A 24196-nucleotide genomic window follows, 5' to 3' on the forward strand; every position below is an offset into this window, starting at 1 on the left:
AAAGAGCTAAAAACATAAAAATAAAAAATAAAAAATAAACACATAGGAGGTAGAGCATGTGTTCTGTTTGGAAGACTCAGGTACAAATGTGGTAGAATGTAAATAGTACCGACCAACACAATTACTACCACAAACAATACTGACCAATGAGATCTAGGCCTACTTTTGTAGTTTAAGAATTGAAATTAGATAGATCTTTGATATCAACTACTTGAACGACAGCCTCCTTCTTTTACTTCTGTTACTTCCAGGGATTAGAGATTGGAATATAGATAAATATCTTTTTTTTTTTTTTTTTAGTACAAGATATCTTAAATTTTGATATCCTGTTTCACCGCTATCACAATTTCTCTTTTGTATCTTCCTCTATATAATCATATTGGCATTTGGAAGGAAGCGTTTAAGACAATTAAGGCAAATCCTATAAAGTATGATATTCAATAACTTTACATAAAAATAGTTGGTGGAGAAGAAGCTGAAGCTATTATGAAGTGAGCCAACATTATGTCAACCTTATTACAGTACAATAATAGTGATGATATATTATATGATATATTATTGCTATCACCATCATCTCTGGTGATAGCAACTAATTAAGCTCATAATAGGAAACACCTGAGATGATCGTTTTAAATTTCTCAACCAGTGAACCCACCAAAAGGATAAATTCAAGGTAAAAACTATAGTGTAAGTACTCACAACATCCCCACTCCATCTGGCAGCCACATCTAGGGCTTCACCTAGCACACCACTGAATTTTGGCTGAAGCACAGATAAAACTCCATGACCTCTTCTCTTCTGAAGGTTAAGCTGAATTTCTGCCTGAAAGTATAGAACCAGCTACAGGATGAGTAACAATCTCAAATTTAAATTGCTACTGACAACTTTTTTTTATGAATAACAGAAAATTTCATTAAAACAGAAAAATGAGAATCCAAGTACACAGGAAGTGTACAAGAGAAATGCTAGAAATCAGAAAAAAAGATTACTACTGACATCTAAAAACTACATCATGAAGCTTCAGTCAGATTAAGATTCCAGTGAATAACAAAAGGCAGATTTTCTTTTCAAATTTTCACACATAAATATAATAGCATGGAAAGAAGAAACAGCATATCACCATTGACATAATTGCCAGAAATTGCATTAAAAAAAAAAAAAATTCCAGAGAACGCATAAAAAAAAGTGAATAAAAATTTGAAATTCTAGGAATAAGAAAGAAAAAATGGTTCAAGAGAGCTTTTTCAGAGTTTTTTTTTTTTTTTTTTTTGATAAGCTTCAAGAGAGCTTTTTCAGTTATATTTTCCCTATAACTACCAGGGAGTTATGATTAACAACTATGTTGCAAACAAGATTTTTTTTTTTTTTATGTCAATTGTAGTAAAAACAAAAATTGCATAGGGTACAATAAGAGTAATATGAATTATACCAGCTGCATACCCATACCAACCCCTTCAAATCAAGTATACAATACAATGAGTCTATGAATCACATAAAACCAAAGGTCTGCCCCCATCCAAGGAAAACCAAGTAAAATGAGTCCCAACAAACTGGGATTTCACCCTCTCAACACCCACCTCTTTTACTTTAAAGATCCACCTGTCCCTTTCTCTCCATGTCTCCCATATCACAATGTAGCTACATTCCAAACTGTATTTAGGTCTTCCGTGCCAGCACTGAAACACTCCTCTAACTTATTTAGGCATCACACATTTCACACCAAACACCTCAAATTAAAAAGTCCATATAATTCCCTCACCATCAGGCAATGCAATAACAGACAAACAATTTTCTCCCCATTCTCTTTGCACATAGCACATTGATTCACAATAAACACACCTCAATTTACAAGATTTTCTATTGTGAATATCTTTCCAAACTGTCCATAAAAAGAAAGCCAGCCTCAAAGGAGCCTTTAACCTTTATATTGTCTTACAAGGGTCAGAAACACCATTCCTTCTTAAAGCCTCAAAATACAAACAAATGCCAAAGCACCCATCTTTACTTAATTTCCCAAGGACTGACCCTCTCAGCCCACACTAATCCAGGTAGAATACAGCACCTTAAAAAAAAAAAAATAGTAATAGATTCCAATTCCCAGAACTGAGCAAGCCTCACAAAAACTTGATTCCCTGAACCCCTCCATTAGTCAACTCTATGCACTAGTTTACTCAAGCATCTTTATTAACTGAATGCTGAAATAGATTAGGAAATAAGGATGCCAAGTTATTATTAGTGCACCAAACATCATGCCCGTGCCAAAATCTAACTCTTCCACCTCTCCCATTTTAAAGCCAACAAATCAACTTAATGAATCCCACCCTCCTCTAATGGCCTTCCAGACTCCGTCCCATGTGTTGTACAAACTGGATTTGAGACCTAACATCCCTCTTCCTTACCCTCACCAATCTTTTCCATACGTGATTATTTTCTTGCAAGAATCTCCATAGCCACTTCTCAAGCAATGCTTGATTGACTGTGCCCAATTTTAACCTAGTTTCTTCAATAAAGCTTCTTCGATAACCTAGCTTCTTCTGCCGATCTCCACCATCCCAAAGTTTTGCTTCCCCGCTGATATCAACCTCAAGCTTCTTGACTTTGGATCCATTGAGTTTTAAAAAGGAAAAAAAATGAAGAGATCTACAAAGGGAGGGCAGATGAAAGGGGACGGGTGGAGGAGCAAAGTAAAGGAAGAGCTAGGGGGTGTTCAGGGAGAAAAAGAAGAAAAAAAGAGCTAGAGGTAAAATTGAAACAAAAATAAAAAATGTGTCATTTTATGAGCTTTAACAGAAAAATTTAGATAAAAGTAGACAGAATGACTAAATTGAAAACAGATGAAGTTAAAGGAGTGAATTGGGACTGACTTGAAAATTGACCAAAGTTAAGAGGGTGATGAAGACAAGAAAGAGCGCAAGGAAAAAGAAGATTAAATCTACAAAGATTCAAGAATTGTGGTCTAGTTTTGATGTCGGACCTTCTTTGCACCTTTCATCATTTTAGTTATTAGTATCGAGTCTTTTAGGTTGAGAAGCTGCTGGATCAGTTTTAATTAAGTTCTATCAGAATAAGGGCAATTTGGTAATTTCCAGAAATCTGGAATGGGATGTCATTGGCTAAACCAAAGGCCCATGAGTCTTATTTTATGTTTACGTATTATTAAGTATTTTATTTAATTATTATTAGTATTTCTATTCATTCTAGGAATAGGTTATTTAGAGTCCAAGTCTTACTAGGAAAAGGATAACTATATCCTCTATATAAAGGCTCTTTTATGGTCATGCTATTTCAGAATATTGTGATTGATTAATAAAATTCAGCAGCTTATTTTAAGCTTTGTTTGTGTAATGCAAACTTCTCCGAGGTGTGATGCCAAGGAACCCTAAGTGTGATGCTTGGGAAGACCTAGGTGTGATTGCCTAGTGTTATTTATGTTATTTTCTGTTTATCCCCTGTTTCAGCCACAAACAGCCGTCAACATTCATTCTCTTCTAACCTAAACTTTTAAACATCACTCCTTATTCAAGAATTCATCAAGAAACCTAGTATAGTGCTGAACTTTCTTAACGGTCCTGCATCAGAGGGTGTAGTTTGTAATTTAGACAAAAAAAAGTTGTTAGGACAACTCCTCTTACTGGCTGTATACTAACCATGTCACCATTGTCTCTCCTCTCCACCCCCAAATTTACTTTCTCTTGATAAGTAAAGATCTTTACAAGATCCTGTTTATGTTCAGATGGTAGCCAATCCTAAACATCATGAAATTAGCCGACTCAAAAGAAGAAGAAATAAAAACTGTATTCATTCACACAAGCCTAAGCCACCAAGTCACGAATAAATTGTTTAAACAGCAAGAAAAATCTGATCCATATAAAGGGAAGCAAAGAATTTCTTCCAGAAGGCAGCATTACAAATTTAATCAAAATATCACGGGCCTATAGCCAAATTAGAAAATACTTATAAGAGCCAGAACATATAATGTTGCACAAAAGTTATTAGACCTTGAGACCCAGTCTTGCAACCAAACCCCCCCCCCCTCCTTCCTTTATTCCTTTTCTCTAATTGCTCTCTACCCCCAGTAAAGAAAAAATCCCAGTACAAATCTGGAAATTGTTGAATGGTAGGCCCACCTCATAATGATTTTTCATGCACACTAAAGACAATCAAGGAGGGATGAGACACGGGGAACAATGGAATCAAATAAGAACTTAGCATTGAATAGAAAAAGGTAGATATTTATCCACAAAAATGAAATAAATAAAGAACACCGCTTACTCTTTGTATTGTTCCCCGCAGTGAAGCCAGCTCCAATTCGTCAAGAGGCAAATTCCGTATCTACAACCACCTCACACAAAGTCATGAGAAAGAAATTACTCATTTTCAAACTATTGCTGCTTTTAAATAAGCACACTGCATACAATATAAAGCTTCCCATAGAAGGAAAAAAAAAAACTAAATTTCCATGAAATAAAAAAACTAGAGGCACCTCCAAATTAGCAGAATGTAGTGGTCGAAAACAAACATTAGCTCTTAGTTGTCCTTTCTGAAGGGAAAAAGACAGTAATTTTCCATTTTGCGGATTATCTTCACTACCAGGTTGCAATGGCCCTACAAACTCTACTGTGAGACTTTCATCCGGCCTGCCTGTGGCATCCAACTGCATTACATAGACAGAGCTAAGATTTCAGAAAAACTATTGTAAGAAAAACAGGAACAGAGAAAATTATGTAGAATTAAAAGAGTAGGTCCATGACTAATAATACCTGACCTCTCTCAATAGTATATTTCATGTAAACAAGTTAACACATTAGCCTTGTTAAGCACAATAAATCACAATCCATAGTAAAAATAAAAGTAAATACATCCTTGATCTTCTGTCTAAGACTAGTCTCTTGGGAACTCAACCTAATGATACTCCTATGGACTCTACTATTAAACTTGATGGCGAGCAAGCTGATCTGTTTCTCAGTGTTGGTCGCAACCGACAAATGGTTAGAAAGTTGATTTACCTTATAGAAACTCATCCTGATATTACCTATGCAGTTGGTGTGATCAGTCAGTATATGCATGCTCCCTGTCAAGCTCAATATGGAGCCATTTGTCGTATCTTGCATTAGCTGAAGAGCACTTTTGGATAAGGATAGGTTTTAGTGATGTTGATTGGGCTGGTAGTTTTTATGATAGACAGTCCATTTATGGCTTCCGTATCTTTGCTGGAGGTAGTCTTATAACTTGGCACAGTAAAAAGCGGAATATTGTTGCCCATTCTAGTGTCAAAGCTAAGTATCCAGCTCTGGCTCCTACTGCTTCCAAAATGTTATGGGTTCAATCTCTCATTCATAACTTGGGAGTTGATGTTCCTACTTCTACGCAAATGTATAGTGACAATCAGGCTTTTTCAATCTTTATTGATAGCAATCCCGTGTTCCATGAGCATACTAAACAATCAACCTTGATTGTCACTTTATTTAGGATTTACCGATGAAGAAGGAAATTACTACTCCCTTTGTTTGTTTGGATGATCAGTTGGGTGATCTTCCCATGGAGCAATTAACTCATGCATTCTTTCAAAATAGATTGTTACTCCCTTTGTTCGTTCAGATGATCATTTGGCTAATATTCTCACGAAGTCATTAGCATCTGCCTCCTTTCAGCAATCGTCTTTCAAGCTTGATATGTAAGTTTCATCTGTATGCTCCAGCTTAAGGGGGAGTGTTAAAGTTATTTCTTCTTTTTTTAATCAAAAAGCATGTTATTTTATATGAGCATAAGGGTATTTTTGTAATCATGCCATAAACCCTAATTTAAAATTTTTCTAAGGTGAGGGAATTATTACCAAGCCTAGATCTTTTCTCAAATCTCTATCTCTCCCTAGTCTTATTTTCTCTTCCTTAACCCTAATACTCATATTTTGGTGAGTGAGCCAAGCAGTGTAACATATTAAAAAGACAATATTAACATCAAACTTTGTAAATAACTTGAGTGACATTACCTTGATACACCCACGTGAAATGCTCAACTGTCCAACCAACTGAGGTGCTACCATCAACTGATTCAGCTTGAGACCTGAGATCAAAACCTCACCCACAAGACCATCCGTTTTTCCCTTATCTGACATTTCCAAAAGTTGCTTTTTCTTTTCAAAACCAACGTTGTGCTCATTAGTACTGCTACAGGGTTTTCCCTGAAACTTGATCCTTCCAGTTGCTTTCAAATGTGTTGGTCTTGGAGAGTCAAAAGGATAAGAAGATATCAAACTGAAAAATTCAAAACCACGCATACGTAAATCCAACTCAAGTCCATCAACAATAAATGGCATGACCCTCTTTGCATCAAACTCTGTTGTGCTGAGCCAGTATTCATCAAGATAAGATGTTTGAATTTTTGTGGTTAATTCAAAGGCAACAGAAGAAGAATTAACAGTGATGTAGTCATGTGAAATTAGGATATCTCCTCGAGCATCAGTAAAGGAACCTTCGGCTTTTGGAGCAGTCCATTTAATGTCAAACCTCCTAATAAAAAATCATGATACATAAACCAAGTTGAAGTATATGGACATCCAAATTGCAGTAACAAAACTATTTTAATTAACAAAAGAGAGAGAGGGGGGGGGGTGTCCAAGGATCTTACGGTCTTAAAAGAGATCCAGACATTTTCATTTCTCCATTTAAATCCCCTAATTTTAGTGGCATCAGATGAAGATATCCAGGTATATACCGCTGCATAATTTTATCAAAGGACAAATTTCCAGAGAAATTCACATCTATTGCAGCATCATCCAGCTCACCCTGCAAAAAGAAAGTGTTCTACATCAAAATGCAGCAAGATAATTAACAGAAAAAGTAGACGTATCATCACCACTTATTTCAAAGCAACAATCTCCTAAAAGCAGTCAGGCAACCCCACTAAAGTTAAGACACTACACTTTACACGTGCATCAAGTAGGACTAAATAAGAAAATGACTGCCATCCAAAAGGGGGTGCAGCTGCCATTTAAAACAAGGTACAATCATATCATAAAAAACTAAGATAAATCTCCCACAGAGGGGCCACTCTTGACAACCATAGGAAGGGGAAAATGAGCTGGTTTTCCAAAAAAGTACCCATTCAGAAAGAGTAGGACATATATCAAACTCATTGGAAGGGAAAACAGCAGAATGGAGAGGAAGCAACCATATCTATAATCTGTGCCCAATCACTTGGGATAAGGGGCTGCAAATCCATGCATTTACTAATTCACAAACTGCTATGTTTGCAGAGCATGTGCATGCCAAGGGAACAAATAATGCAACTTAGTAGCAGCTGAAGATAAGGCAGTTGAAGATAAATGCCTCAAGTGTTTGTTAGGATTAGGATATATTGGAATTAAGTGATGGTTCGTATTTGAATTATTTGGATTAGAATGTTGTTAGGTTGTTGTTATCATTTAAACTTCCTAGAGATAGGATTCATTCTGTTTCCTGGGTAGGATAAGTGATAAGGTTGATTGCTATCTCTTCATTTGGATTAGTCATGTTGAGGTATTTAAACTATGAACGGTGAAATAAGAGGCGAGCAAATATAATTCCTAAAAATCCTTCCTTTCTAATTGTTCTTGGAAGGTTGTCGCCTCGAATACAACTAATTGTTTCCATTCAATTGATCGGGTCATAGCATTTGGTATCAAAGCCAGATGACTTCCAACCCACCACCATCCACACGATCAACTACCAATGATGATCAACTGGCTGCTCTAGAAGTCAATAACCATTCACTTCGAAGGCAAGTCAATGGCCAACAGGAAGAATTGACAAGAATATGTGAGAGTATAGATACCCTCTCCAATGTTGTAGCAAAGATGGGACAACAGCTCAAAGCAAGGGGTGAGTGGACCAATGAAACCAACGAGAATGACAACCATGGTGATGGTTGCATCAATTGAAATCGTGGAGAAGGCAGTACTAGAGGACCTACGGGAGGCATACAAACTCAATTCTCTCGATTAGATTTTCCTCACTTCAATGGGGAAGACACGACTTGGTGGATTTACAAGGCCAAACAATTTTTTCACTATCAAAGAACAACAACCGAAGAGAGAGTGGTGTTGGCTTCATTCCACTTGCAAGATGATGCCTTGCAATGGTATCAATGGTATGAAAAGACACAACCTAACGTGCAATGGGAGAAATTTACACAAGCTTTATTTGCCTGCTTTGGACATTTTGATGAAGCTCTAGCCAAAGTGCAACAAACTGGGACTATGCGTGAATATCAAACACAGTTTGAATGATTAGCTGCAAGGGTACAAGATTGGCCTCATCGCGCATTCATTGGAAGTCACATCGGCGAAGGAGGAAATTTATTCAAAAGTCAAACTTTTCCGACCAACCACCCTTCTCCACGCCACCAGTTTAGCCTGTTTGCAAGAAGACAAGTTGCAGAGGCTTAAGCGTGCGTCATTCCCTTCAAAATCTGCACTACTACCAACACCCAAGCCAGCTCTTTTACCAAGTCCCCCATCCAGATGGAGCAAGGAGGGGTCATCACCGTCCTCTAGTTCACGAACTCAAAGTAGCCCCTCATTCAAAAAGCTTTCTTGGACAGAGATGCAAGCACAAAGGGATAAGGGATTATGTTACAATTGTGATGAAAAGTTTGGACCGGGACACAGGTGCAAGACACAACAAGTGTTTATTTTGGAAATGGTAGCAGATGTGGAGGAATCTGCTGATGTGGAGGAAGCAATTAAAGAGGAAGAATCAGCAACTATTCCGGAAATCTCGCTTCATGCTTTGTCAGGTATAACCACACCCCGAACTATGTGAGTGAAAGGCATAATTAGAGGGAGGCAATTGCACATTCTCATCAATAGTGGAAGTACTCACAATTTTGTAGGACGGAAGTTCACTAGACGAATGGAATGTTGCAAGGCACCAGCGGCAGCTTTCCAAGTGATGGTAGCCAATGGAGAGAAACTGCGGTGTGAAGAAGTTTACATTGTAGTACCAGTGGAAATCCAAGGCTTCAACCAACATGTATCCATTGGATTTACAAGGTTCATATGTTGTTTTGGGAATGCAATGGCTACAAAGCCTTGGAAAAGTTTTGCACAACTGGAGTAATCTCACTATGGAGTTGTGGAATGAAGACAAAGTTTGTGTTGCACGGAGACAATACAAAGAAGGTGACACACAACTCTATTCAATCCATCCAAAAGCTTCTAGCCAATGGATTGGAAACCTACATAATGACTATCAATGGGCCTATCCATGACACTAAGATGGACTTGGCCCAAGTCCAAACCAAAGAACTGGAGGTATTATTACAAAAATTCCAGCCCATATTTCGTAGTCCTAACACTTTGCCTCACCCACACAACCATGACCGTAAAATAATTTTGGAACAAGGCAGGGGACCTATTAATGTTCAGCCATACCACTACCCTCACATCCAAAAGAATGAGATCGAAAGGGCCATGAAGGAGATGCTTTCCACTGGGATTATACAACCAAGCTCTAGTCTGTTCTCTTCGCCTGTTCTATTAGTGAAAAAGAAGGATGGCTCATGGCATTTTTGTCTTGACTACAGAGCTTTAAATCGTGTGACTATTAAGGATCAATATCCAATTCCTGCCATAGATGAGTTATTTGATGAACTACATGGCACATCGTATTTCACCAAATTGGATCTTAAATCTGGGTACCACCAGATTCGGGTTCAACCTGAGGGTGTTCACAAGACTGCTTTTCGCACTCATGACTGTCACTACAAATTTCTTGTCATGCTATTTGGACTCACCAATGCTCCAGCTACGTTCCAACCATTGATGAACAGCATATTTCAAGCCTTACTACAATAGTATGTGCTAATATTTTTTTACGACATTATGGTTTATAGTAAAACTTGGGCTAAACATTTATCTCATCTTGAGGAAGTTTTTACCATCTTGTTGCATAACCAATTGTATGTCAACCAATATAAGTGCCTAATTGGACAACAGGAAGTGGAGTACGTAGGCCATATCATTAGTGCAACAAGAGTCTCTGCGGACCCCAAAAAAATCAGCAACATGGAGGCTTAGCCTAATTTGACAAACACCACCGCTCTCCGTGGATTCCTTGGATTGACTGGTTATTACCAGAAATTTATTCAAGGATATGGTGCCATTGCAGCCCCTCTTACAGAGCTCTTGAAGAAGGATGGTTTCTAGTGGTCAAAACAAGCAGAGGAGTCTTTTCTCAATCTCAAGCGTGCCACGACACAAGCTCCAGTGCTCTCCTTGCCGGATTTCTCCAAGCAATTTATTGTTGAAACAAGCGCATCAGGAAGTGGTTTAGGCACGGTCCTCATGCAAGAAGGCAAACTCGTGGCTTACTTCCGTAAGGCCATCATGGGTAGAGCCTTAGGACGATCTACATACAAGAAAGAGCTCATGGCAATTGTTCATTCAGTCCATCAATGGCGTAATTATTTGTTGGGGCATCGCTTTCCCATTCGAACTGATCATAACAGCTTGAACTATCTCTTAGAGCAGCAGATTACCACTATGGACCAGCAAAGGTGGATTGCAAAACTCATGGGATACGATTATGAAATTGTATATCAGCCTGGATGCATGGAGAGGTGAGTGCTATCACCTATCAACAACGAACATGGCTTGAAGAGATCCGCAATGAAGCACACCACAACCCCAAATTGTTAAGCATTAAGGAGGTTATGCAAAAGGGGACCCACAATGCGCCGGGGCTGGTAGAAAGAGATGGGTTATTATGGAACAAAGGCCATTTAGTTTTGCCGCGAAACTCTCCTCACAGAGAGGCAATGATCCAAGAGTTTCATGACACACCCATGGGAGGATACTCTGCTATGTTCAGAACTTATAAGAGAATTGCATCCAATTTCTATTAAGTTGGCATGAAAGAGGATATTCAAGATTACATTCGGGGTTGTGATACTTGCCAGCAGAATAAGAGCGACACACTTTCTCCTGCAGGGTTATTACAACCACTACCAATACTTGACCATATTTGGGAGGATATTTCCATGGACTTCATCGACGGCCTACCAACGTCCAATGGATTCTCAGTTATTCTGGTGGTGGTGGACCAAGTGTCTAAATATGGACACTTCATCACTTTAAAGCATCCTTATTCGGCAAAAACAATAGCTGAAGTGTTTGTTAAGGAAGTCATGTGCCGTCACGGCATGCCACGCTCGATTGTATCAGATAGAGACCCGGTTTTCACGAGCCAATTCTGGCCAGAGTATTTTCGGTTGCAAGGATCTGAATTGCGTATGAGCTCAGCGTACCATCTGCAAACCGATGGGCAAACTGAGGTACTTAACTGCTGCCTTGAGACTTACCTTCGTTATTTTGTAGGTACCAAGCAAAAGCAGTGGTTCAAATGGCTACCATGGGTGGAGTATTGGTACAACACTTCGTATCACACTGCCACTCACATGACTCCATTCGAAGCGGTTTATGGAAGAGCACCTGCCACAGTTCACAGTTATGAACAAAGGTTCACTGCAGTAGCTCAGGTTAAGCAATCCATGAAGGAATGAGACGAAATACTGAAACTCTTGAAGGAAAATTTGGTGATGGCACAAAATCGAATGAAGATTATGAGGATCGACATTGCCGCGAATTGGAGTTTGAACCAGGTGACTTTGTTTACCTCAGATTGCAACCCTTTCATCAACTCACCAGAAGCAACATGAAGCTTTCGCCTTGTTTTTTATGGGCCTTACCAGGTGTTGGAGTCGCTCAGGAAGGTGGTTTAAGGTAGGCCTTGCCTCAGCAACAACGGATACATCCTGTTTTTCACATGTTCCAGCTAAAGAAGAAATTGGGAAGTTTTATCATGTTGCACCGGAATTACCACCAATCAAAGAGGATGGTAGGGTGCTGCATGAACCTAAAAGAATTATAGATTTTGGCTGGATTAAGTCAAGCAAGAAGATTTTGCAGGAAGCGCTGGTGTAGTGGACTGGCCTTGCTAAAGAGGATGCCATGTGGGAGCACTACACGGATTTACAACATCAATTTTCTAATCTACATCTTGAGGACAAGATTCATTTTTAGGGGAAGGGAATGCTATGTTTGCAGAGCACATGCATGCCAAGGGAATAAATAATGCAACTTAGTAGCAGCTGAAGATAATTGCCTCAAGTGTTTGTTAGGATTAGGATATATTGGAATTAAGTGATAGTTCGCATTTGAATTATTTGAATTAGGATGTTGTTAGGTTGTTGTTATCATTTAAACTTCCTAGAGATAGGATTCCTTCTGTTTCCAAGGTAGGATAAATGATAAGGTTGATTGTTATCTCTTCATTTGGATTAGTCCTGTTGATGTATTTAAACTATGAACGGTGAAATAAGAGGCAAGCAAATATAATTCCAAAAAATCCTTTCCTTTCTACTTGTTCTTGGAGGCTTGTCACCTCGAATACGACTAATAGTTTCCATTCAATTGATTGAGTCATAGCACAAACAAGCAAGATAAGTTATTTTCTAAGCATTTAAAATACCTCTAGGCAAATCCATGCATTCCCTGCACCTCGAATTTCACCTCCATCCACAAGGCTAGCTCTAATTCCGTACAAGTCAGCAACCTATCACATGCAAAATAAATTTACAGGATCTTTTTTTGTACTTGGAACAAGAAGCACCAATCTAATTTGTATATGTACTTAGTATCCCAACAAACTTACACAGTCATCAGTGTTAAAAGTGAAATTGGCAGATAAATATGAAAGTGGAATACAGTCAAAAGCAGCCACCGCACCAGCTTCTTTGCTTTTTAACAGTGCTTCAGATGCACATGATGCAGGAAAATCAGAAACTGAATGAGATATCTTCCTAGAAACCATTCCACTTCCCACAAATATTGGAGCATCCAGAGGGCCTTGACAGTTAAATACAGCAGTTCCTGATCCAGCCAACTGCAGCCAATACATAAGGCAAATGGACGTGAAGATAGAGATGAAAGGTTAGGGTGGACTTCCATGGATGTATTTTTTGCAAGAGAAAAGATCAAGAAAAAAAAAAAGAGTTTTTAAATATCACTGCAATTAATGCACCCAACAGTTTCAGTTCAACGAAAAGAAAAATAAATAGTTGGGCTTGTACAAAGAACCCATATTATACAGAATTTCAATTTTTTAGAAAAACAATATTCAGAAATTCTAGAATGGAAAATATATACCAAAATAGAAATAATATAAGTAAGTGCACCCAACTATTTAAGCATCAACAACTTTCAGATTTTAGAAGTCAGATGCAAACTTAAGACACACATACCGGGAACAATAGAGGCCTCATCTTGAAAGTTTTCATCAGAGAATTTACTTCAACACAAGGAACCTGAACATGAAAGTACACAGACTATCAGATGGATACAACATGAACTTAGAAAAGAAGGAAAAAATGAGCTATTTCAAGCTACCAGTTGAAGTTCAAAGCAATGCCTTGACTTCGGAGTACGAACCTTATATACTCTCATTGATATGACAACTAAGCACAGGAAGAGATCCACTATACATCCACTTTTAGACAAAGGCAAGTACGCCCACTTACCACCTCTCTTGATACTCTTAAGAAAGCACTCTCTATTCTACCCACTTATTACCAACTGCCAAGAGTCAGGGTTTTGAGGTGCGTGGTTATTATCATTCCCTATCCTTGCCTAATGGCATGTCGTTTCCCTGGAAATTGCTATGGCATTCAAAGGTCCCCTCTAGGGTTACCTTCTTTTCTTGGACTGCTGCTCTAGAGAAGATCTTATTTAGTGACAAGCTCTGGAAGAAAGGTATTATTGTTTTGGATTGGTGTTGTGTATGCAAAAAATGTGGGAGTCTGGATCAACTCCTCCTTCATTGCCCTATAGCTTTTGATTTGTGACCAATGGCATTCTGTTTATTTGGACTCCAATGGGTTATGCCAAAGAGAGTTCTTGATACGTTCACAGCTTGGCAAGGTTCTTTCAGCAAGCATAGAAACATAGCTTTTTGAAAGGTTGTGCCTCATTGAATTATGTGGTGTCTTTGGCAAGAACTGAATTCTAGAAGTTTTGAGGGATGTAAACAACTATCCTTGATTTCAAAGCTTTTTCCTTCGTGACTTTTAAGATTGGAGTGTTGCCTTTCATTCTCCTCCTTGTTTTTCTCTTTTATATATGTTTGAGCATTGTAGTCTATTTTGACTGTATCTCTCCCGGAGTACCCCCAGTGTACTTGGTTTGATTTCCTTCTAATAAAATTTTTCGTTACTTATCCCCAAAAAAAAGAGTCTCTCTTAGATCTTCTTTTTGAGACTTCTATACTTTTTTGACACTTAGCGTTCATCATCATGAAAATCAATTCTATTTGATTTTTAATTAAAAAAAAAAATTTGATAGGTAATAAAGATTTATGGTCAAGAACACCACCTTATGCAGAAAAACATAAGGCAGAGAGAAAAATACAAAGGAAGAAGAAAGAGTGTAAAAGGGAAAGAAAGGAAAAGAAACTAAGTACACAAGAGAGAGCTAAGGAACATAGGGAGAGAATCACTAGAGGTAAGTCTCCAAGCCCTAGACCAATCAAACAAAGTGCCACTGAAAGAGGCTAAAAGCTGGTCATCCGAACTATCCATGTCCTCAAACGTCCTCCTATTTCGCTCCCTCCGAAGACACCACATCAAGCATAATGGAGCTAAATTCCAAATGCTTTCCAGGCCAATTCCACCAACCGAATAGAGTATCCGCAACCGATCTTGGCAAGACCCAAGAAAACCCAAAAGATCTAAACACCAAACTTCACAACCGATTAGCCTTTCCACAATGTAGTAACAAATGATCCGTCTCCCCATTACAGTGGCACATGATACACCAGTCGACAAAATCCCATCTACCCCTCAAATTATCACCTGTAAGGATCCTATCTCATACAGCAGCCCACACAAAGAAGGAAACACGCCGAGGAGTCTTAACCTTCCAAACACCTTTCCAAGGGAAAATAATGGGCAAGGGGCTTCTTAACTTATTGTAGAATGATCGAATATCAAAGTCCTCATTCTTTGTCAACTTCCATCGTATACGATCTCCGTTTTCAGTGGGAGGTAGATTTGAGCCCAAAGTACGGAGAAAATCATCCACTTCACCCATTACCCAATCATTTGGTCTCCGAGTAAAATGAACATCCTAGCTTCTCCGCTCCTCAATCCCCAACCGTTTAAGAGAAGAGGCCACCGATGCCCCTTTATTGGAGGCAATCCCATACACACTCGGAAAAGTCAATTGAAGTGGAGAATCCCCACACCATTGATTAGTCCAAAGCTTCACTCTATGCCCCACCCCTACCTCAAAGCGAATATTCTTGCTAAAATCTCCCCATCCCATGTGGATACTTCTCCACAAGCCACACCCATGTACCCCTCTACCTAGCTTGGAAGTCCATTCCCCCCCATTCTTCCCCAAACTTGAGAGCTACAACCCTTCTTCAAAGCCTTGTCTCCTCATTCCCAAACTTCCATAACCACTTCCCAAGTAAGGCTTTATTGAAAGTAATTAATTTCCTTACTCCTCACCCACCATTTTGCAAAAGTGCACACACCTTGTCCCATCCCACCAAGTGTAACTTGGAGTCCCCTCACAAGAAATCCCTTTGCAACCTCTCAATTTTATTGGCTACATGCATAGGGATGGTGAAAAGAGACAAATAATAAGTGGGGAGACTAGATAATATGCTTTTAAGCAACGTTAGTCTTCCACCTTTTGACAAATACATCTTCTTCTAACCGGCCAACTTACGCTCAAATTTCTCCAAGATAGGATTCTAAACTATAAGGGACTTGTGGGATGCCCCCAAAGGCATACCAAAATAGGTCATAGGCAAAGACCCAATCCGGCATCCCAAAATCTCTACCAGGACATAGACATTAGGAACCTCCCCAATGGGAACCATCTCACTCTTCAGCACATTAACCTTTAAACCTGTCACTGCCTGGAAACAAAGAAGAAGCATCCTAACATGTAGAATCTGCTCCTCATCAACGTCGCAAAACAGAATCGTATCATCTGCGAATAAAAGATGCGAGACACGTACCCCTTTACCCCGTCTACCATCAGCCCTAAAGCCTCGAAACAAACCCGTCCCTTCAACTCTTTTCATCATCTTACTGAAAACCTCCATCATAACCAGAAACAACATGGGGGATAGTAGGTCCCCTTGTCTCAATCCCCTCGAGCTCCCGAAGAAATCAACTGGAGACCCATTAAAAAAGACAGAGAATTGGGCTATAGAAATACAAGTGCGGATCCACCTACACCACCTCACCCCAAAGCCCATTCTCTTCAACAAATCAAGAAGAGCCTCTCAGTTCACATGATCATTAGCTTTTTCAATATCTAATTTACAAATAACCTCCGGAATCTTACTTCTCACCCTATTATCAACACACTCATTAGCAATGAGAACTAAATCAAGTAGCTGTCTACCACCCACAAAACTGTTCTGAGACTCTGATATCAGCTTATCCAATACCTCTTTCAGGCGGTTTGCCAACACCCTAGCCAAAATCTTGTAAACACTCCCCACCAAACTAATAGGTCTAAAATCTCGAATATTCGAAGCACCATCCTTCTTAGGTATTAAGGCTATGAAAGTTGCATTAAGAGATTTTTCAAACTTACTGTGTTGATAAAACTCTTCAAACACGGCTAAGACATTTCTCTCCACAACTTCCCAACAATGCTGATAGAAAGCCAAAGAGAAACCATCAGGACCTGGTGCTTTATCTCTTTCCATCTCTTTGACAAGTCGAAGAACCTCCTCCCGCTCCGTTCAAGCCAGTCTCTCCCCAACCCCTATATCTTATCAAACTCCAAACCTTCCACACAAGGCCTCCACTCCTCAGTCTCCTTGTACAATTTTTTATAAAACTGTACAGCTTGGTCAACCATCTCGGATTCGTCCTCATAGATAACCCCATCCACCTCCAACATACTAATATGATTATGCCTTCTCCAAGAATTGGCCATCCTGTGGAAAAATTTGGTATTGTTGTCTCCTTCCTTAATGCAAAGCATCCTCGACTTCTGTCTCCACAAGTCTTCTTCCAAAGAGAGAAGGTTCTGTATTTGAGACCTCAACACAGCCCTCTCACCTAACTCTAATTCAAAAAGGCTGAACTCCCCTTCCTTAACATCCAATGATTTCAAAGCCTCCAGCAGTTCTTTTTTCTGACGCATGACATTTCCAAACTCACTCCGGTTCCACTGAATAATATCTTCCTTCAATGCCTTCAGCTTCTTGGCAAGTACAAAACTTGAGGTACCTGAGAAAGAATATTGATTCCACCAAGAAAGAACCCTATCTTTGAACCCATCCGACTTTAACCACATGTTCTCGAACCTAAAAGAACTTTTCTCCCTTAATATCTCTCCTGCCTCCACTAAAATGGGGAAGTCTGGGACGAGTTAAAACCCGTTGGGTCACATCTGGATAGTGATCCTCCCAATCATGAGAAACCAGAACCCTACCTATCATAGACATCGAAGGATGATCCGAGCCACTCAACCAAGTATAACTCCCTCCTTCCAATGGCAAATCTATCAAGCTAAGCTCCTCAATGAACTTAGAAAAATTCTCCATAGCCAGGGTAATCCGAGATCCCCCCAACCATTCACTAGGGAAGCGAACAATGTTGAAATCCCCTATGTAACACTATGGAACTTCCCAAAGTTGCTGAATTCCAATCAACTCATCCCACAACTGCCCTACAGAAAAATGACCCACCATTACCTCCAGCTTTTCTAAAACCCTTCTATCCCACATCATCAAAACCCCATCGGCTGTCTAATCTGCATCTAATTCTACCCAGTCTACATAGGGACAACTCCACAAGCTGTAAATCAACTGTCTATCCATGCCTGCAAGCTTAGTTTCTTGAAGGCAAACTACATCACAATTCCATTCCCGTAATAAATTTCTAACAACCAAACGTTTCCGCGAATCATTCAAACCTTGAACGTTCCATGACACCATTCTTAACTTCATTGAAATTGTAAACTCCCTACTACAACCTCAGTCAAGCAACCAAAGAAAAGAAAACTATCTCCCACTATAGTTAACCGAGGAAATCAAATTCCTCAACTCCCTTTTCCCTTTATCCTTAGAGACAGCTTTTTGGTGGGCAGCATCTTTCCTATGCACCAGCTTGGCTGCCTCAATCTCCGTCTCAAGTCTTTGTAGAAGCAAAATAAACCTCTTCTCATGTTGACCCAAAGAAAGCCCCATCATCTTACTAAAACCAGGGAGTCTATATTTCACCCAATTAGACACCTTCAAAGTGTTATCCAACCTCCTCACCTCAATATTACAATTCAAATCAGCCGTCACAAATACCCCCAGGGGATTAATAGACACCAAGGGGGAAGAACTCTCTACATCACCCAGGGCCTCAACTACATAAACTGTTTTGACCTCAGTCAATGCCAACACCGACTGGTTAGCCTGAAAGGAGGTGTCTATCCCCTGAATATCACTTGCACCCTTAACCCGATCACCTTCATCTCCACCCAGAACACCCCCTTCCTCAATCCCAACTCTCAGTGGACTCAGAATGTAATTTGATAGCTCAAGACCTATTAGTGCCCTGTCACCCTTTGTTTCTACCTTACCCAGTGTGGACAGAGGCTCATCGACGCAAAGCCCACCAGAAAAAAGACTCTCAGCCTCTGCCGAAGTCTCCGCAAGGCAACCCAGAGGCTCAGTTGGATAAAAAGACACCAAATCAGTCCTTGTGATGTGGAAAGGAGTAGTATCGACCCTATCCCCTGTCGCCGGTGAAGCCGCGGTGTGAAACCTATTGGAAAAAGGACCACCTACCTTCACCGATGCCTTCGCCAGGCCACAACTCATCTCGGTTTGGGTCGCCGAGCTCACCGCTCATCACTGGAGCTTCATGTCACTCTGTGCCGGCCTTCACCGGTGGTGCCGGTGGCTCCACGGCAAGATCGACATCAGCCCTTGTGATGTCCAGAGCCTCAAATGTAACGTGAGATGCTTTGGACATCACTGGTGTGTAGGCTTCCTGCCTTAAAAGTTTCAGGTCCCCCCCGGCTGGGCTTTCACCCACTTCTAACCTTAGTGGGCCGGTGGGCCCTAGACCAGACAACACTGGAAGGCCCACTAGAGTACCATCTTGGTCTGAGCCCACCATAGGGAAATTGTGAACCCGTGAACCACTAGGCACGTGCTCCCTCTGATCCCTTATTACCCATAGGGAACTCCTCAGTCCACCTTTATTCCACACCACCCTCCTTTTTTCCTTCCCCATTCACTTCTACAATCAAGCTTTTTCCTGCCCAATCAAAGTTCCCCAATTCCCATTTATTTCCATAAACATGCTCAGTCCAATTGATTTGAAATTCAATGGAGATCTCCTTTTATATCCTACCGGAATTTTCTTTCCAAAGTTAAGCTCCTCTATTCTGCACTAAGAACCCACAACTCTACCTTCTAGAGTCACCAGACCTGGTAAGCTCACCAGTGCTTCGCTCAACATTTTTTGTTTACTTACTGGGTTTTGCAACTCTGACTGGTTTCTGCCCCTGACCTGCACCTCATGCCCTCGCACCATATCTGCAAAGGATTTAAAAGGTTGAATCCTAGAGTTATCCTTATGAGGCTGAGCCACAAAAATCGACTACCCATTCCCGCCATTCACATAGTTTTCAGGTTCTAGAACTCTAACCCAAAAACCCTCCATCCATTCTTTGCTCTACCTACTGGAATGATGATGGACCTCCTAGACGTGCCAACTTTAAGTTCAGTCAACAGTAGGAACAAGCCAAAAGAATTGGAGCTCCATTGGAGGGTGTAGGCTGAATCACCTTCCCTGAACGAATAAAAGTACTTCGGACTGCTCCCAACAACTAACTGTTCTAAACTCTTCATCAGCCATTGTTCCACTTTCTTACCCATGAAGACCGACTTCATGAAGTACCTACTCCGCTCAAAAATCCTTAAAGAAAAATGCCGTCCCCCTTCCTCTACCACCAGTTGAAAAAGTTTGGATTCAATAAAAAAACTATGAACACCACCCATAATAAATCCAAATGTGTGAAAAAAAACTGGAATGTCGAAGGCTCTAATAAAGATACAAACAGGTGAAAATCTATTAAATTTTCAATAAAATCACACTACTTATTTATCATATTTATGTGTGTGTGTGTATAAAAGTATGCACACAAGCAAAAAGTATAGTGTATGGACCTTTTATGAGTTTATGATACAGTATCTTTAGAAGTAAATATTCACATTAATACTGCATATCAAGCAAAATAAAACTTCCAAACTCACTGTTAACATTAATTATAGTTCCAATGCTGGCAGTACTATTCAGGGGAGAATAAATTAATGAAAATATTCTTAGCATACAACAAGATGATGACAAAACTCAAAAGACATTTCTATGTACCACAAATAGATCTGACAAAATTCTAGTTAACTGCATAGAACTTCCATTAGTATTGACAAAACTTAATCCATCGATTTGAGAAGAAAAGTATATGATCTCAATTTATCTACAAAGACCAATAAAGCAACAGGAACCATCATTATCTTAATCTTTACATCTAAGCCAGCTTATATGGATTTTTTTTTTTTCCTTTTGCTAAAGAGTTGATATGGATGGTTCTGTTACAGCTGTTTCAAAATTGTTGTTTAAAAAAAATTATGGTTCAAATAATCATTGACTGAAAAATAAAATAAAAAATAAAAATCTGTTCAGATAATCCAGGGAAACTCTTAGTGGGGATTGAATCTAGGATGTCTAGGTCTAGAGCTCATCCAAGCCTCCAACCACTAGGCTGCACCCTGGTGGATGAAAAAGTGTTATTTCTATTAATTGAGCATAAGAGAGGAGTTCTATTAATCTTCGCAAAAAAGGCACAATGTAGCCAAGATATTTACAAAAAATAATAAAACAATTATATACAAGAAGAAAGGGACTCTATAAACAACGGAATGTAATCAGTAATCACTAGATGTGAATCCCCAAGCTCAAGCCCAATCAAAAAAAGTTCCTACAAAGGAGGTAAAAGCTGGTCCCCCGCACTCTCCAAATCCAAAAATGTAAGGCTGTTACGCTCCCACCAAATAGTCTACATCAAACATAACGGAGCCAAATTCCAAATATCCAATGAATGCTTCCCCAACCAGTTCCTCCACCCAAATAAAAGGTCAAGGACTCTCTCTGGTCAGACCCAATAGAGACCCCAAACAATCTAAAAACAAAGCTCCACAACTTATGACCCCCCCCCCCCCCAAAACAATGAATCAAAAGGTGATCCACAATCTCCCCACTACTATGGCACATGCAACACCAATCCACTATAGTAAAGCCTCTTCTTCTCAGATTCTCGCCAGTAAATATCTTTCCCCATGCCGCCATCCAAACAAAAAAGGAAACCCTCCGAAAGGCCTTCACACCCCAAATACATTTCCAAGGGAAAATGAAAGAAGACCCCCTCAAAACATTATAATAGGAATAAATGTCAAAGTCTCCATTTTTCTTCAACCTCCACCACACCCAGTCTCCACCCACAAGCAGACTCCAAAAGATGAAGAAAATCCACAACCATCTCCAATTAACAATCATCAAAATCCCAAAGGAACCTCACATCCCAACTCCTCTTCCCCACATTCTATCGCACCAACAAAGACTCCATTGAAGCTTCCCAATCAAGAGCATTCTCATACAAAACCGGGAAAGTCACTTTGAGAGGTTGGTCACCACACGGCCAACAACAATAATCATGATTACAAATTTCAAGGTTTAAACAAAACAATTTAATTATGCAGATGTTGAAAAATAATTTTGATCCTAGTAAATTTCTTCCCATATGATAAAAATTATTTCTGAACTCAGAGTACATCTTCCCAGGCCTAGAACAATCGTAAGTGTAAGAATTACCTGGCACATTAGATGAAACTCTCCTTCCTCAGGATGAATTCCAAAATCTCCAGAAGCTTCTAAAGGAACACTGCCAAACCAGCCACTTGCATTGTGCACAAATATTCGTTGACCACGGAAACATAAACTTGTCGAAATGTCCTGCATTAGAGACATGCACAGTATACCATAATATTCTAAAACTTGTAAAAATAATTTAACTTTCAAAATTGAAACTCAGTGATGGAAACAAATATATCAGTATAAGCCTGAAGCATGCACGATATGGTATGAATGATCACCCAATGACAGCCGTGATGCAACAAACAGAAACAAAAATAAATATAGAAAATTAGTGTACTGCCAAAGCATGGTATGAAGATGACATTCAACAACTCAACAAATATTAAGTGGGCTAGATTAGAAGATCATTACGTCTTTTTATTAAACCTGAGGCCATTATATCTATTCCCACAGAAACAAACCAAGATCTATAAAACCTTCCTCTAGTTTCTACAACGCCTACTACTCAGCCAATAAATGGTAATGAAATTGGTCTTCATTGGATATCTTTTTTTTATAAGTATCTTCATTGGATATGTCACACCCATCTTAGCCAATTTCTTCTCATTGTCCTGAATCAGTGCACTTATCAACAATATATATATGTGTGTGTGTGTGTGTGTGTGTGTGTGTGTGCGCGTGTGTGTGTGTATGGCTTACCCTGAAATGCATAAATTTCCTGCTCCAGCCTTCATAGAAAAGACGCCAAATTTAAAATATAACTCCAACACAAAAATCAAGCCCAAATGGGATAAACAGTCCTAAATTACCCAGCAAGAAAAAGGAAAAAAAATATTGCTGCCAAAATGCACATTTACAATGAAACTTTTAAATACATGTATAATCTATACCAAAGCCCAAGAGTAGCGAGATACTCCCACCAAAGGTTGCCATGATCTCAAACCCAACTATTTTCCAACCAAGTACCTCAAAAGGGAAGTTTAACACTATAACTGACTAAACAACATGAGCAGGGAAACAAACATAACAAGATCCTGTCATCAGTCCCCCCCCCCCCCCCCAAAAAACTCCTTTTTCTCTTTCTACAGACTGCATATAAAAGCAGAGTATAATCTCTTTTAGCAGCACAATGCCTCAACCTTCATGGTAGTAATCATGCCAATTCTGCCTAAAAAGTTTTTTAGGTGATCAAGAACACCCCATTTTTCAGTAGATAAGACTATGGTGAAAGTATATGATCTCATTTAGTCATCCGTATCATAATTTCTCTGAACTTAATCAACAGATATGAAGATGAAGCAAGATGAGACAATCCTTGGAGTTAGCATTACTGCCGAGTACAAATCAACAGACACTCTTGAGAGCCCAATTATCAGTGTCAAGTTGCAAATACAATGGCAAAATACAACCAGCACCTAAAGATTTATGAAATGGCACCACATATTTCTCCACCCACTAAACAGCACACTTAATTTCAGAAATGGCTTGTGAAAACAAGAAAGCATCTATTTATGTTCATGGAGTTATGATTTTGCTCATGAAGTGATATATTGCTTCATGTCATCCAAAGCCTCAATAAACTGAAAATCACCTACAAGCACCAGTGTAAGTCCTACCCACCAACACTTAACCTAAAAAGAAAATTAGCAATAGCCTAAAATGCAAAAATGACCTTGACATAAGCCATACTGCAAGAGATTCAAGAGCCTGCTACATAACAAATACAGAGGTCTTGCACTCTTGCTAACAAGCAACTAGGAGGAACTAAACATATGATAAAATGGTACTTTGCAAGAATATTTCAAACAAGAAAAGGCAAACATTTTACAGCAAATGAAACCAGGACATACAGAAAATGATGATGGAGTATCATATATATGAAAAGCCAATCCCGTCACGTCAAGTTGCCCATGCAGATTAGGGAATGTTTCTCCACTTGACATGCACATGTGAACCTGAAAAACAGAGATGGTATATTTGATCCACAATAGTAAATCAAATTATGAGATAAAATGGAATCTTTTGTGATTAAATTGAAAGTATCTCCTTGTTCCCAGTAAATTACTATTACTTTAAAAAAAATAGAAAAATAATAAAAATAATTACAAACTACACCAACTTATATTTAGAAAGTGAATAAGATAACCAAACAAAATCCTTGTGAAAGTAATTCTCATATTCGCTTTCCTTTTACAATATATATAATAGATGGCCAAATTACAGTCTCAAGTTGTGTAACACATACCACTCATTA

General features: G+C 39.2%; 1 protein-coding gene across 2 annotated transcripts in view; it reads right to left on the reverse strand.

The window, feature by feature from the left end:
* Positions 1-24196, reverse strand: part of LOC111983011 (protein TIC236, chloroplastic) — a 49966-nt gene that overhangs the window by 18163 nt on the left and 7607 nt on the right. For both annotated transcript variants that reach the window (XM_065768194.1, XM_024014645.2), the window contains exons 5-14: positions 23793-23897; positions 21940-22080; positions 13282-13344; positions 12693-12923; positions 12510-12593; positions 6628-6785; positions 5990-6509; positions 4484-4654; positions 4273-4332; positions 700-822 (exon numbers count right to left, since the gene is read on the reverse strand). In XM_065768194.1, coding sequence (XP_065624266.1) covers positions 700-822; positions 4273-4332; positions 4484-4654; positions 5990-6509; positions 6628-6785; positions 12510-12593; positions 12693-12923; positions 13282-13344; positions 21940-22080; positions 23793-23897 — 1656 coding nt within the window. The remainder of the gene's footprint in view (positions 1-699; positions 823-4272; positions 4333-4483; positions 4655-5989; positions 6510-6627; positions 6786-12509; positions 12594-12692; positions 12924-13281; positions 13345-21939; positions 22081-23792; positions 23898-24196) is intronic.

The sequence above is a fragment of the Quercus suber genome, unplaced genomic scaffold (genome assembly GCF_002906115.3).
Source record: "Quercus suber isolate HL8 unplaced genomic scaffold, Cork oak 2.0 scaffold_902, whole genome shotgun sequence".
In the NCBI taxonomy this organism is placed as follows: Eukaryota; Viridiplantae; Streptophyta; class Magnoliopsida; order Fagales; family Fagaceae; genus Quercus; species Quercus suber.